At 42.4% G+C, this 16450-nt stretch overlaps 1 protein-coding gene across 3 annotated transcripts in view; it reads left to right on the top strand.

Moving 5' to 3' along the window:
• Window positions 1–16450, top strand: part of GALNT11 (polypeptide N-acetylgalactosaminyltransferase 11) — a 1380327-nt gene that overhangs the window by 1092281 nt on the left and 271596 nt on the right. For all 3 annotated transcript variants that reach the window (XM_044066892.1, XM_044066893.1, XM_044066894.1), the window contains exon 8: window positions 1770–1922. In XM_044066892.1, coding sequence (XP_043922827.1) covers window positions 1770–1922 — 153 coding nt within the window. The remainder of the gene's footprint in view (window positions 1–1769; window positions 1923–16450) is intronic.

The raw sequence follows: 16450 nt of genomic DNA, 5'->3' as shown, positions 1-16450 counted from the left end.
CAATCGAGCAATCCCACGACAGCAGGAGTTAAGAAGTTTGTATACCTCTCGACCTCTTAAACATACCTCTCAGCATTTTAACACAAGAAATCTGGGCAAAGCCTGACATGGGGTGAATAAATGAACAAAATAAGGACACATTTTAAATATTGCTCTTATAAACTTAAAAAGTTGCTAAAATAACAGGATTTGTGTTAGCATGCATTTTCTGAAGGATATGAAGTCTGAAACTGAAATGCATGTCATTATTTAGCGACTTTAATCTTTAGATCATCCCAGTGATTTATCAAAAAGCATATTTTTCTGAGGAACACACCAAAGATATAAGGCAAAAATCTGGACGTTCTGCAAAAATCTGTACAGTTGAGAGGTGTGTGTCTTTGATCAAGGTATCTGAATAAGCCTAAAACAAACTGGGGATAAAGGCTCAAAAATAGGAACATATTTTAAGTGTTTTGCGTTAGCATGCATTTAAGCGGAAGTGAGGGTGAAAGTGAGTGAAATCAACCACTGGCAGCAGTAAAGAAGTTTGCATAGCTAGACCTTTCTACTGAAGAAATGTGGGTAAAGCCTAAAATAAAGTGGGAACAAAGGCTCAAGATAGGAACAGATTTTAATTATTGCCCTTATAAAATTATAAACTTACTTAAATAAAGGGATTTGTGTTAGCATGAATTTTCTGAAGGAAGTAAAAGTCTGAAACTCAGATGTGTGTCATTATTTACTAACTTCTGTCTCCAATGACTGGCAACAAACCAAACATTTTAGGAGTAAGTGACCAAAAAGTAAAGTAAATACCTGGATATTTTTGAAGTGTTATATTTTAGATGTAAAATGCTTCCTCCAACACCATTAACATATACTACAGCTAATTTGAAACCTTAGGTAGAGGAACTATTTTACATAGAAAATATATAAAACAAAATAATATAGTAATTAAAAAAAATAAACAAGTAAAACCCAACAATTTTACAGGCAGCCCATTCTCCAAGGCGGGTGTTATTTCCACAGTAACACGCATCCTGTTGGGTATTATTGCTTGCTTAGAAAAAGGTGTTTTTTTAGTGCCTCATCACTGGAAACTTGCCGTTCTATTCCATGTTTTCCTGTCCTAAAAAGATGGCAATTTAATACCCATTCTAAATTTGAAACTCTTACATCCCTTTTAATCTGTCACATGGGCATTTGCTCAAGTTTCTGCTTCCGGAGGTATGCTTCCACTTTTTTAAACTTACCCTTTTTTTCACTTGTACCTTGGTGCTTAAGCAGTTTTGGACACTGAGGGGCTTTCTATATTTCTCTACCTGACTGATCTGATTGTCATAAAAGCATAAATTGATAAAAGTTGAGTTAGATAGGCCATTGATCTTCTTGTCTAGTGAAAAAGTAGCCATTGACCTTCTGAAGCCTCCTTTACTGCTTCTCAGTTTTTCATTTTTATAGGCTTGGAGTTGGAGTCAACCTAATCACAAGCCTTTTTGTACTGTTAAACCCAGGTATTCCATACATTTTCAGCCTTGTGTTTTTAATGCTACTTTTGTAATTAGATTGCTAGAATCGTAGCACACTGACCTTCTGTAACCATGTTGAAGAAGTTCTGGTAAACCTACTGTAATTGCTTTTAAAGCAAAATGCATATATTCTAAAATGGTCTTATATTGCATAATAGTAACTGTCAGTACCATTACAGAATGTTAGAAAATGAATTCACGGTTTATTTTATATTATTGAATGCTATTTTGCATTGGTTAATTGTTGTTCTTTTTCAGATCTGGATGTGTGGCGGGAGGCTGTTAATCATTCCTTGCTCAAGAGTGGGGCACATCTTTAGGAAAAGGCGTCCTTATGGGTCTCCTGGTGGACAGGATACCATGGCACATAACTCACTGCGTCTTGCTCATGTCTGGATGGATGAATATAAGGTAATAACAGGAATTCTTATTAGCAAGATGTTATAATTTGTACAGAGCATTTATTTTACCAAAAAATCTGCTTTCTGTTTATTAGTTTGGCTAAATTAATTGCGTATCCCTTTTTGAGGCATATTGATTTTTAATATTAGTTCCACATTAAGACTGAGCTTATAAAATCCAAGTACTTGATTTATTTTGGCAAGATGTTTGAAGTCTGACCAGGTGTCATTTTATTAAATTTTTTAGTCAGGTAAGTGGTATGGCCCAAATTTGAACCTCTTTCAGCTGTGATAAAGGCAAAGTGTTATCATAGGATTATACAAGGTTACTAGGCTAATGGCCCAGGGGCCCTTACAAGCCTAGGCAAGAGTTTATCCCCAAGAAAGAAACCTCAGTTGGCATCTGTTGCCGCTGTCAACGAGGGACACAGCTGGAACCCCTGGGACAAATTTGTGTTTTCCCATCCACTCATCAAGTTTGGGCTTGAAGAGGGTCAGTGAGGTGCTTTGTTTGACATGTATGGGAAGTCTGTTCCAGAAACAGGGCAGCCTCTGGGAGACATACCTGTCTCTCCAGCAGGTTTTGTTGATATTGCATATTAGATTTAGGCCTTTTGAGCAGGTTATGCGCAAGGAGTTAGACTTATGGATATGGAACATCTGTAGTACGGCAGGATCCGATATTGACTTGTAGGCGAGACACAGATCACCTCTAAGCAGTCTGTATGATACAAAGTAGAGTGATGGTGATTTGAGCCTGTCCACATAGGACAGGTGTTGAAGGCCATGGATTCTCTTTGAGAGGTATTTCTGTTGCCTTTCCAGTTGTTGCAGGTGTTTGAAGAGGTACATACCAAATGAGGCATTATATTCAATTATTGGCATAATGAGGGAGGAGTACAGAGAGGTAATAACCTCCTTTTTTCTGAATGCATTCCCTTTACTTATGAGATGAACCAAACTAAAGGCTTTTCTGACCACTGCCACTACATGATGGTCGAATGTGAGATTGTTGTCAAACTGAGTACCCTGGTCTCTCACCACAGGTTGCTTAGGGGTTGCCGTTGATGTGGTAATCAGTAGGGACCGTGTTTTTGCTGAATGGTGTGATAATACATTTCTTTTGCATTTAGCTTAAGGCCATGACTTTTGGCACCTGTCATTTGTTGCTGTGAGATCCTCTTGCAGTATGTTAACATTATTTGGGGAGTCAATGACAGCAACCAACTTACAATCAACTGCAAACTTGGTCAGCCACTGGCCATTTTTCTTTGCCTGGACCTTTGAGAAATAGATGCCAAACAGTAGGGGTACCAGGAGAGATCCCTGGGGAAGACCACTAGTGACAGGTCTGCTGTCAGAAGTGGAGACACCTATTTTGACCTTGTGGGTCCTATTGGTGCACCATTTGTCCACCTACCTGATGAGATAGGGATTTACACCAAGTTGTGTTAGGTTTTCGATGATGCCCGAGTGGGGTATTGTGTCAAAGGCCTTGGCCAAGTCAAGGTAAGCTGTATGTACTGATTTTCCCTCATCCAGGGTCTTGGTGACAGTCTCAAAGAAGTCAACCAGGTTCAACAGGCAAGATCTGCCCTTGATGAATCCTAACTGGGTGGGGTCAAGTGCTTGGCGATTGCTTATGTCCTTGTTTATGAGATCCACAATAATATGCTCCATGGCTTTACAGAGCAGACTTGTCAAGCTAATGGGGTGATAGTTTAAAGAGTTAGTAGTGGCACCACCTTTGTGCTAGGGGATGACAGTGGTAGTTTTCCACTCTGCTGGAATGAAGTCTGTACTTAGGCAGTGGTTGAATAGGGTGCTCAATGGTGAAGCTAGTTCTTGCTGGAGGTGGTGAATGCATTCAGTGATTAAAGAATTGAGCTAATACTCAGCTACAGGTTAGCTTTTATTATTGAAGTATGCTAATCCTCTGCCATATATTGTTATATTATCATAATTCAAAATAAAATACAAACAAGAAAGATGCTAGTAGAGAGGTTGTGTTGTGTTTCTAATATGGCGTTAGATTAACATACACATAATACCATGATGTGCAGGTATCTGACAGTGTGGGAGTCAAGTAAAGTGGGTGTGAACTGTGGTGCCTGTGCTGAATTTGCATTGGGATTTGAAATTCAGGTAGGTCTTATAGAGCAGAAGATCAGAATGAAGGAGATGGCTGGGATCTAATGAAAAAGGGGATGCTGTTTCTAATATAGGTCATGGAGAAAGTTCTTGGACTGTTGTTAAGCTTATGAGTTAGGATTGATGGAGATGGGACAGAATATGAAGAAGTGCCTCATTTTGTAGGTGGATTGTTAAACTTCATCCAGGCGGACACCAAGAAGAAACTCCTGCACGATCTTACCTTTGTCCAAACCCTCCTAACCTCTCTGGGATGTACCATCAACAGGGAAAAATCCCAGTTCCAGCCCACAAGATGGCTAACTTTCTTAGGAGCTCTCCTGGAAACACTTTCCCAAAGAGGCTTCCTCTCTCCAGAGAAGCAGAAATTTCTCCTCCTCTGCTTTTGTCAGGTAGCCTGCAGGACCCACCTCACAGCAAGGAAGTTCTTGCAAGCACTCTGGTACATGGCATCCTGCATCCTGTTAGTGCCTTTGGCCAGGCTGCACATGAGAAAACTACAGTGGTACCTCAGAAACCTGTGGTGCCAACACTCACAGTCACTGGGGCACCAGCTACCTCTGATTCCCTGCTTGAAGAAGGAACTTTTATGGTGGGCAGAAGTGTGTACCCTAAACAGGAGTCTACCCTTTATCACCCTTCCCCAAGGCCAGACCATTATCATCGATGCCTCAGACACAGCCCGGGGGGTTCATTTAGGAGATATGTGCACTCAAGGCATTTGGGATCAGGGAGATGTAACTCTCCATATCAACCTGAAGGAAATGCTGGTGGTGCACAGGGCAGTAATATATCTTTCAAAGTCCACCTCAGACCAGGAGTACTCTTGATCAAAACAGACAACACCATGGTCATGTGGTACATCAACAAACAAGGGGGGCACACACTCCTACCCCCTTTGTCGCCTAGCTATGCTAATCTGGCAGACAGCCTCGATGATGGGACTGCATCTGATAGCCCAGTACATTCCAGAGGAACACAACACCCTGGCAGACCAGCTCAGCAGAAGTGCCCTGGACCCCCATGACTGGCAGCTACACAGAGAAACCTTCCTCAACATCATACACCTCTGGGGATGCCGGAGGTAGACCTCTTTGCAACAATAGAAAATGTACAGCTGACCAGGTCCTGCTCCAGGGAGTTCCACCCACAAGCTTGGAAGGTGGACACTCTCTACTTTCACTGAGGCAGCCTGTTTGTGTACACATTCCCTCCCTTTCCACTGATTCCCAGGGTACTTCTAAAGATCAGGGAGGAAGGGCCAAGGGCTGTCCTTATTGCCCCAAACTGGCCCAGGCAGCACTGGTACCCCTTACTACTCAGCCTGACAAAGGAGCTACCCATCAGCCTGCCTCTCACAGTAAAGCTGCTAACCCAAGAAAAAGGGTCAGTATTGCATCCAAATCTTCAAACTCTCAGCCTATTCACATGGCTTATACCCCAGAGGCAGATATCAGGGCACCTTAGAGCAAGCAGGTTCTGTATATCATTAAGGAGGCCAGGAGGTCCAGCACCCAGAAAACCTATTCCGCAAAATGGAAAAGATTTACTGGCTGGTGCCACAATAAGGGTGAAAGCAGCACTCATGCCACTCTCTCTTTGGTTCTGGACTACCTGGCAGAGCTCATGTAGAAGGGATTGTCATACTCCTGTATCAAAATTCATACCTCAGCTGTCTCTGCTCATTCCCCAGCAGAGCAACCTATGCTCTCACATCCTTTGTTGACACAAGTCCTTAGAGGGGTGACACACGTCAGACCACCTAGAAGGCCACCCGCTCCAGCATGGGACCTGAACTTTGTCCTGGAAAAACTGACTTTACCTCCTTTTGAACCAGCTGCCTCAGCAGAACTGAAGCATCTCTCTTGGAAGACTGCTTTCCTGCTGGCCATACCCTCAGCCAGGAGGGTTTTTGAGCTGCAGGCCCTCATAGCCATTGAACCCTTCATTATTCTCCATGCAGACAGGGTGTCTCTTAGAACCAGCCCCTCCTTTATGCCTAAGGTGGTCTCTGTTGTGACCCCCTATCCATCTCCCTACCTTTTTTCCAAACCCACAAAATAAGGGGAAAGGATTATGTGCACAGACCACTTAGATTCTATCTGGATAGGACCAGTCTTTCAGAAAGACTAACCAGCTGCTGGTCAGCTTCGCTCTGGGGGCAGAGGGAAAACCCATATCCAAGCAGACCATTTCTAAATGGATATCACACTGCATCCATTTCTGCTACTCCTTTCATGGAAAGATGTCTCCCAATCAGTCAGAACCCATTCTACTAGGGCATCATCAACTTCCACTGCCTTTCTTAGAGGGGTTCCTGCCAAGGATATTTTAGAAGCTATCACGTGGACATCAGTTCACACCTTCACCAAACACTACCAGCTGGCTATTTTCTCCAAATCCCGGGCAGGCTTTGCTTCAGCAGTCCTGCAGGGCATGCTGGCTTCCACTTAAAGCAGTGCAAGCCTAGACTCCGGCTTCTTCCCTTCCTTCCTTCCACCCTACTTCTCAGCTTTGGGAATCTTCCCACAAGTGATGACTGCAACAGTGAAACACGAACAACATAGTACAGTCATGTACACTTACTATAAATGTAGATGTTCAAGTGTATTCACTGTTGCAGTCCTGTTTCCCTCCCACCTTCCCCCTCTTTATTTCCATCATAGTTAATGGGCTACCCCAGGTTGGCCTTCTTCAGGCTTTCTTGGCAGGGCTCCTATATGTTGGGGTCAAGAAAAACTGATGTAATGGCGTTGGCTGCCTCCTTTTATAGCCTTGATGACCTGACGCCAGTCTCAGGTGACCGACAGCCCACGCAGGAAGTAAATCCTTTACTCTGGTATTAGGGCCAGCCAAGGGCTTCTCAGCAGGGATAACCCACACGTGATTACTGCAACAGTGAATACACTTGAACATCTACATTTATGATTAGTGTACACAACTGTACTTTTTAAGGACCCTTCCGGAAGATGGCCAACACTGAACACTCACAAAGCCTCCATACCAACAGATTTCACAGGTGAGCTCAATAAGAAAAGGAACAAAATGTTCAAATCTCAAGATGTATGTGTGGAACTCCCAGCAACTCCTCAGAAGCTGAGCATAAAACCTGGGTAGGACAATAGGGCCTTACTAACTTCACTTATCAGGGACCCTGATCATGACTGGACATATAATAACACCAAGATCTTATTGATGCTTAAAGCAGGAGGTGCAGCTGACTTGAAGGGCATGTTAGATTTTTTCCAGCTGTGGTAATGTATTGATAGATATTCGACTTTGAAGTCACAAGACTTATTTTGAAAGATGCTATGTTCTTCTGAATCCTGGCCAGTATACCTCTTCTCTTGATGCCTGGTTTTGCATATGACCTTACATTCAGAGAAATATCTGTATTTGCTTGATGACAGAGCAGACCTTTATGCTGTGGTTGTAGAAGCATAGGAAAACCAGTAACTTGCACATAAATAGAGTATAAACTTTATTATTGTTAACTGGCAGGAGAAAATGTGCCATAAAGTGACTTAATGCCACAGATGAATGAGATCTGGCAGAAGTAAACAGTGTCCTGTAAACTAGAGAATAATAGATAACCTTCAAAATGTGTACACCAAAAAAGTCCAAAAGGGCAAACACAAGTGACTGAAAAGACACATTAATTAAAATAGTAATTGATCACTTTTGTTCAAAAAGTTGTGGAACTTCATCAATCTAATGAAGTTCCACAACTTTTTGAACAAAAGTGCTCAGTTACTATTTTAATAAACGTGTCCTTTTAGTCACTTCTGTTTGCCCTTTTGGACTTTGTTAGTTGTAGTATATAACCTTGCTGAAGAAATGTAATATAGGAAGTCTTTATATGATGTACATGCACAAAGACTGAAATGAGCAAATGGGCTGAGTCCATAAAATGGGTGTCACTGCATGCAAGAATAGCATAAAATACCAGACACTAGACTGGAGCTTGGGAGATTACTTTGCCTGCATGGCACTGCAGCACACATCTGAGAGCTGAAGAAGCTGTCACAAAAATATAAGTTTTTGGGTTAGAAGGTCTCATGATCCATATTAAGATATAATTTTTCATGTAGTAGTATGTGTTTTTACTGCCTATGCAGGAAAGTAATAGGTTTAAAAACACTGGAAGATTTCAGAAGTAAAAATATAATGCTGTCTTTATGAACAGTAAACAGTTGTGTGATGTTGATTAACTAGGGTTGACAGATTATCCATTACCAAGGAAAAGAAGTCAACAAACTGTGTTTCTTTAAAGTGGAGAATGAAGATAAAGGCCTCAAATCCATTCCATGGCTGCTGTTAGTGTCTGTAGAAAAGCCCTATAGCAACCAAAGTCAGCAGTCACAATCGCATGTCCTAGCTTTTATTATAGCACACTCTCACCAAAGGGGCAAAAAAACCACTACAGTGAGTAAGAAATCAAAAAATCTAATATTAGGCACCCTCCTTGATGGCAACTTGGCTGATTTCATATTCTGTGTTAGTCACCATTCAGCACAAATCTTAGAATATCTGCTTTCAGGGACATCTTTGTGCATGTACTTTGTGCAAAATGGCTACATAAGTAGATGCATGCCCTAGTTATCTAGTTCTGTTTTTTTTCCAATTTGCATAATTGAGATAATTATCTGTACAGTCATCTGTAAAATTCTACATTCAGATGCAGTAATTTTAACACACGCTAAATGATAGCGTGACCATCAGATCATTAGCCAAGAACACACAGTGGCTTTGTTTGTATTTTCAAACAGAGGCACATGATGTGAAACACTTCCTGCAGGGCCTGTAGTTTAATTCTCACACTTAGAACCACTCAGAGTCACTCTGTGGAGAAGACGTTTAGCCAAACTTATGACCATAAAGATGGCAACCATTGATGGGTGTCTACTAAGGTCATGCTGTTGCTTTGATGTAATGCGGATGGCTTTTGACACACAACAGTTAGTGATTTGCACATGAGCTAGAGTCCTTCCCTGATTGCAGGTCCTTCGAAGTCTTTGAAAACTGGGAGAAGGTCTTTCTGGTTCCAGCACGGATTACCTTTTTTGAGTTTGTCATTTTTGCCTGCAGGTAGGGCCCAGAACGTTATTGGTAGTCTTAGCAACCTGTGTGAAGTTGCAAGACTGAGTGCAGACTCTGACTGTCTTGTGGATTTTACACCTCACGGTAGCTACAAACTTTAGAGATCCGTTGGCACATCTGAGGATGAGGTTATTGTACTGGACAGTGAGGCAATGAAGATCATTGGCTGCAAAGCCAAAGGGCCCTCATGGACCTGCTATTGGTGTTGACTTCCTGTCTCAGGCTGTAGAGTGGTAAATGATTCCCTCCATTTTCAGTATGAATATCCGATTACTGCAGTTACACACACTACAGTTCCTGATGACAGTTGTTTCACTAGTTAGTTGGGGAAACTCTTTACTTCTTTGTTCAGGTAAAGTAAAACACCCAGGGAAAGGATTTCATATAAGTCACCAAGAACTAAGGACAATGTCCCTTACACTAAAATCTCTGGAAGGGAAATTAAAATCAGAGCCCATTTTAATCGCATTATACACCCAAGCAAGGTTGTAATACAGTAACTGACAAGACTGTCACATAGTTGTACCACTTTGCAAATAGGTGATGTGGGTATGGCAGTAGACAGTAGATTAGGGCATCAGTGACAACTGCCCATATTTTGGAGAAGTAAGTCTTCTGTTGGACTAAGTCACAGCTTCCATCCTGTCCAGAAGGTAAGAATAAAAGAATCCTGTTTGGCACAATGTCTTCCAGAAATGTGCCATCTCAGAGGTCACTCTGTTTTGCCACTTCAGAAAATGCAGTCCTCCCACTATTCGTCTCAAAGGGGAGTTGATGGCAGATGCATTCTTTCTCTATCAGTAGAAAAGATTCCAGTACACCTTTCAGCTTTTTCTTCTGATTCTGCACTTGATTAGAAAAAGCAAAGAGCAAAGACCAAAATTCAGTCTTACTGCCCCATGACGGCCAAGAAGGACGTTAATTCAGGTTCTTAGATTCTTGGCAGTACAGGGCACAATCCTATTACAAGCCAAAAAAGCTGTCCTATTGGGGATAACATTTGTCTACACCTGAAGCCGTGGCTGCTGCTTTTGGATACTCCACTTTTACTGAACATAAAGTACAGCTGTGTAAAATCTTTCCATAACAGTAGATGTCCTCTTCACTGTTGCAGTATCCAAAACTTAAAGGATCTCCCGCCCAGGGTAGCCCAATGCTCGGCCAGTATACAAAAGCCTAATGATCCTGTATACACCATACATCACATTTATGCTCACCGTACAGAATGTAGGGCTTAAATGTGATGTACAGATTCAACTACCAAGAAATGAATTGCCCCAAAAGAGAACAGTCTTCATAGGGCAAAGGAGTTCATGCACATCCAGAAGGCAAAATGCAGAAGAAAAAAAAGGTAAACCCTCAGCAAGAAGGGAATTTAACACAAAAACCAGAGCGAACAAGAGGGGTTGGAGGCAGGGAGTGAATACTGCAACAGTGAAGAGAAGGACAACTACTGTTATGGTAAGACTTTACACAACTGTACTATGTCCTTCTCTGTCACTGTTGCAGTGTCCAAAACAGAAGGGAGAGTAAAAAAGCTGAAGAAACATAATGGGAGATGGAAGGCTGAGAAGAACCCTCAACAAAGCCACATAAAATGATTTCAGCAAAACTTGCTTTAACCCTAGAAACCATATCCAACTTATAATGCTTAGTAAAGTATGCACTGAAGACCAAGTAGCAGTTTCAAGGATGGAATTGGTATCTAACCCCTTGAAGAAGGCATCAGAAGAGGCAACAGGTCCTAATGGAATGAGCCCTAACATTACTAGACAGAGATTTGCTGTGAAAATAATAACAAAAAGAAATGGTCTTGGATAACCAGGTGGAGATTATTTGCTTGGATACAGCCAAACTCAGTGTCCTGGGATGAAAGGAAACAAAAAGCCAATCAGACTTATGAATGGCCTTAGTTTTATTCAAATAGTATCTGAGCTGTCTGTACAAATCCAAGGTATAAAGGACCCCTCTCACTTGAAGAATGTGGAGAAGGGAAAAATGAAGGGACTTGTACCGAGTGATTCAAGGACAACTCATTTAATACCCTGGGCATAAAAGAAGGATTAGTAAGAAAGAACATCCCTGTCCCTGTGAAAACCAGAAAAGGAGGAATGGCTGTAAGGGCCTGGAACTCTCAGAAACCCTCCAAGCAGAAGTTAGACCCAGCAACAAAACAGTGTTCCAGTTACAGTGTTGTAAAGAAGCAGAATCTGCAGGTTCAGAAGGAGCCTGAGTCAATTTTTCCAGCACAAATTAAGGTCCCAAGGAGGAGGAATAAGTTTCCTTGGAGGCCTAATATGTAGGACACCGTTAAGAAATTGTTTGACCTGAAAACAAGAAGTCAAAGGAGGATTCAAGGGCAGACAAATGGGCCTTCACAGAAGAGTAGGCCAGGCCAGACTGGAGCAACTCACACAAATAAGAGAGGACCAGAGAGACCCCCACTGAAAAAGGGTCCTGGTTATAAGCATGGCCCAGACAGAAAATCTTTTCCATTAGAAAATATAAATTTTCTGGTTGTGGGTTTCCTTGCCTCCTGTAAAACCCTGAGCACGTCCTCAGAAAAGAAGTCTCAGAAAGGGATCAAAATCCTATCACCCACAATGTCAGCTGAAGAGTGGACAAGTGAGGATGGATGAGAGACCCCTTGTCCTGTGTGAGGAGATCCAACTGGTGAGGTAACTTGTGGTGATTGCTCCTGGCCAGATGCATTAACAGGGGGAACCAGGGCTGTCTTGGACAAAAGAGAGTAACTAGCAAGATTTATGGGGAGTGCAGCTGAATATTCTGCAGGACTCTTGGAAGTAGAGGAAGAAGAGGGAAAACAAAAAGAAAGATCCCCTTCCAAGGAAAAGAAAGGGTGTCCATCTTCCAAGCCAGATGGCATGGCACTCTGGAACAAAAAAGAGGAAGCTGCCTGTTCAGAGGGGAGGCAAAAAGATCTACCTGAGGAATACCCATGGATGGATAAGGTCCAGAAACATGTCACTGTGAGGCATCCATTCATGGGCCTGTGTTTTGGACTGGTCAGAGAGTCTGCTACTAGATTTTCTTATGAAAAAATGTATACTGCCTGAAGAATTAATTGATAACTGAGAGCCACCTCCCAAGCCTGAAGAGCCATCCTGCAGAGGAGGTAAGATCTTGTGCCTTCCTGCTTGTTGACATACCACATCACAGTAGTGTTATCTGTGTATGCCTTCAAGGGGCCTGGAGAAAACATGGGGTGAAAAGCTTGAAGGGCCACAATCAGAGCTCTTATCTCTTTGATGTTGATATGGTCTGACTTTTTATGGGGAGGCCAGAGACCCTAAACTTTCAGGTGACCAAAAAAGCCCACCACCCCATGTCTCAGGCATCAGTAACAGTTCTTGAGAACTGACTGGAGGCTGAAATGGCAGCCTGGGTTGAGAGCAAACTGCTGAATCCACCATTCAAATTCCTTCTTTAGACAGGGAGGGAGAGGTGCACTGAAATCCAGAGGGTGAAGATGCTGTAGCCAAACCGACTTGAGGTACCATTGAAACTACTGCATATGCAGTCTGACAAGAGGAAGCATTGAAACAGAAGAGGCCATGAATCCCAGAGCACGAAGAAACTCCTTGGCTGGCACATCAGTCAGAGGAACAAGATATTGAAAGATGGCTGTCAATGACAAAATGTTTGGAGGTGGAAGAGAGGCCAACATTGACACTGTCTGAATCCAGCATCCCAGGTACAAATGATCCTGAGAGGGAGTCGGGGTGGACTTTTGGAAGTTGATAGTGAACCCTAGACATTGAAAAAGAGAGATGGTGAACTTCAGATCCTCTAACATGTGACTGAGAGAAGATACCTGAAGCAACAGGTCATCTAGATAAGGAAAAATCTGAATGCCTTGGAGTGTGCAGTAAGCAATCACAGGAGCTAGGCATTTTGTGAATACCCTTGGGGCAGTAGAGAGGCCAAAGGGCAAACCAGAGAACTAAAATGAAAGGAAGACACGGAAAAATGTAAAAACTTTCCAAAAAGAGGGTGAATAGGGATATGAAGGTAAGCATCTTTCAGATCCAAGGACACCAGAAAAGCCTGGGATAATAAAAGAGGAAACAGGATTTGAAGAGTAAGCTTTTAAAAAGAAGGGACCATGAGAAAGGTGTTGGGCTGGGAGAGATCCAGAATAGGTCGCCAAGTGCCCTCCTTTTGAGGAACCAGGAACATTCTGGAATAAAAATCCTTTCCCACTTGGGAAGAGCAGAGCAGGTGGAATGGTTCCTTGGTTCACCAGGGTCCCTAGAACCTTTGGAAAATGAGGAGATTGCTCTAGAGGAGGCTGAGGAATCCCTGAAAAAGGTGGGACAGACTTCCATACCATGAAGTAATCCTGACAGATGATAGGAAGAACCCAAGTGTATGAAGTGATGAGACACCAATTTGGAAGACAAAGGGAAAGCCGAAAGGACAAAGGAATCTCTGGCCTAAAGGGGAGGGGGATGAATTGCCAAAGAGAAGCAGGCTATTCAGATAAAGGAGGCTTCTAGACCACAGTAATTTGAGAACCCTTAGCAGAGGGGGCCCACCTACCATGCTTCCTACCCTTAAACACCTGGTGGGGTTGACTGAAAACAAAAGCAGATTTAGAAGATTAATTCCTCTGGAACTTAGGGATAGGAGAGACAAAAATATGTTTAAGGTCCTGCAAGGCTTTGCCTTTCTCTTGAAGAGACTTAAAAACATTTCAGCAGTTGCAGTCACAAAAAGATGTTTATTATCCAAAGGAGCATCCAACAACTTGGCCATAATGTCCTCAGACAGAGACTCCATTGCCATACTATCCTTATCAGAATTTGGAAAAGGGCAAAAGCTTAGAAGAATTTCAGAATAGACTGCTACCACAGCAGGAACAGCAGAAGGCATGTAAATAAAAATTGACAATCCTCAGGAACCTTATAGAACCTGTTAGGCTTCTTAGGAGCAGGAGGCTGAGAATCAGGGGACTTGGAAGCAGCAATGAAAGTATCTAACAAGGCAACCAACACAGGAGGAGCTGCCAAAGGTGTAGGAGTATCCACCTGAAGCAACACATAATATCTTCTCTGAATGTCAGACACTTGAGAAGAATCTCACTTAAAGTATTCCATCATCCTAGCAATTGTTTCCTCAAAGGACAATTCCTCAAAAGGAGACTCAGGGCTAACAGACTTATCTTCATCAGAACCATAAGCCAAAGGTGAAGGCATCTCTAAAGACAAGTAGAAAGACCCCTCATCAGACACTGAATCCTCATCCGAGGAATCCAGTTCCCTAAGCCATTTAGAAGGGGTTGAGGTCCAAGCAGAAGCAGGTACCAAAACCCCTTGAGAAGGCTTTAGGGCCATCAAGGCAGAAAATGAGCCCTGAGTAAACTCTTGACATTCTCTTTGAGGATCCTTAGGATGGAATGAAACATGCTTCAGTTTTTGTCTTTTCTTGAAAGAGACATTACCCCTAACCACCAGAGGTACTGACCCTTGGCGAGATTCAATAAAAGAACCCAGAGCTTCCTCCCTGACCAATATCTGCAGAATCCCTCTAGGACCCTCCAAGATAGTCAACTATGGTTCCCCTTCGACTTCCAGAGCAGATGCCTGCAAAGCCTCAAAGGTAGTGAGAAAAGATGGATCCATGTTGGCCTCAGATAGTGCCGCTGTAGAGGAATCTAACACAGATGCCAAATGACCTAAAGAGTTATTATCCTGTTTCAAGAGGGACATTCAGTGGAGGCTGGACAGCTAAAAAAATCTGTCCAAGACTTCATGGCAGCCGACTTACCTAGTGAGATTATCTTGGGGTTAAAGGATTCTGCTATGGTATCCTGGGCTAACTTTTTAAGTCATTGGTTTTTAAAGATAAATGGCCAGGGAAGACAAATGGCTTCTGAGTGTCTTAGGCACAAATGCCTTACAGGTACTACAAGAGGTATGGTCGTGGGAAGCACTAAAAGAAAAATACACTGTTCATGATGATCCTTATGGGAAGTCTGCCTCCCACACTGAGATTTTCCCTTCTTGGATGACATGAACTCTAGGTAGCAAAATAAAATACAAGACCAAGAAAAGTAAAAGAAAAAAAAAGACAGTTAAGTATTCCATACAGCAACAAGGTGTTCAGACCAACTAGCAACAATGACATTCGAACTGGCAGCAAAGAAGTTCTAGGTAGTTGCATCTGTACAGCCATTTTATGCCCTACGTTCTGTACGGGGAGCATAACTGTGATGTACGGTGCATACAAGATCATTAGGTTTTTGTATACTGGCCCAGCATCTGGCTGCCGTGAGAAGGGAGTTCCTTTCTGGTTTGGATACTGCAATGGTGATACAGAAGGACATCAACAGGTGTCTCAGAGGTAGTTGAGTTTGTCAAACTGCCTTCCATTTATCTGATGTGCTCTTCTAGGTGAAAGAGTGGCAGAGAATTATCCTGTGCAACCTTAAATGGTTAGCTTGCAAGTGGGTCTGACCTATCTCCGGCATCTATATGGTTTGTGTCTCAATTATCCTAAGGTAAAGGCATATGCTTCCAGCGTTTCTATATATGTGAAATTTGTGGAATGTCATCCTGTATTCCAGTACTGGCTGGTTAAGCAGTTCCTTAAAGCAGTAATGCATTTTCACCAGCCTTTGCAGAATCCTTCTTGATATCTGAGATTTGTGATCAACAGGCTGTACCAAACTTCATTTCAACTGGCTGATTTGCTAGCTCTGAAATTAATCTCTAAAGACTTTTATTCTTCCTACAGGATCTGTGAGCTGTAGACTGTTTATCTATAATAGACTCTGTTTGGTCTTTCACAAGGACTAACCTATATTTCTTCCAAAAACTGGTTTCAGTACTTCTTAAACTAGTCCATTTATCTCCTTGTTATTATATTCCCTTTGAGAAAAATCTAGAGGAAGGAAGGGCTCTTTATACTCTAGACATGCACTGCCCTTTCAGGTTTTACCTGCAGGGAATATATAATTTCAGGGAGACAGATTAGTCTGTTATCTCCTTTGCTTCACATAAGGAGAGGAGCATGTACTGGCCAAGTAACTATTTTCCAAATGAATTACTAGCTGCATTATCTTTTCTCATCAGGTAGCCAAGTACCCATTGAAAAATGCTGCTGTCAAGAGCCACTCCAGAAATAATGTGGCTGCTTCCATTTATTTATTTACAAATGTCTCTGTTTCAGCTTGGTTGCAACTTCACACACTCACCGATTATTATTGCATGGGCTATGATTTCAGGAGTACATCCTCGCTTTTCATTCCAGCTGTCAGTGTTT

Source organism: Protopterus annectens, chromosome 3.part1 (genome assembly GCF_019279795.1).
Source record: "Protopterus annectens isolate FY-2018-M chromosome 3.part1, PAN1.0, whole genome shotgun sequence".
Taxonomy (NCBI): domain Eukaryota; kingdom Metazoa; phylum Chordata; order Ceratodontiformes; family Protopteridae; genus Protopterus; species Protopterus annectens.
The sequence above is the reverse complement of the archived record's forward strand: the minus strand, read 5'-3'. Positions and strand labels throughout refer to the sequence as shown.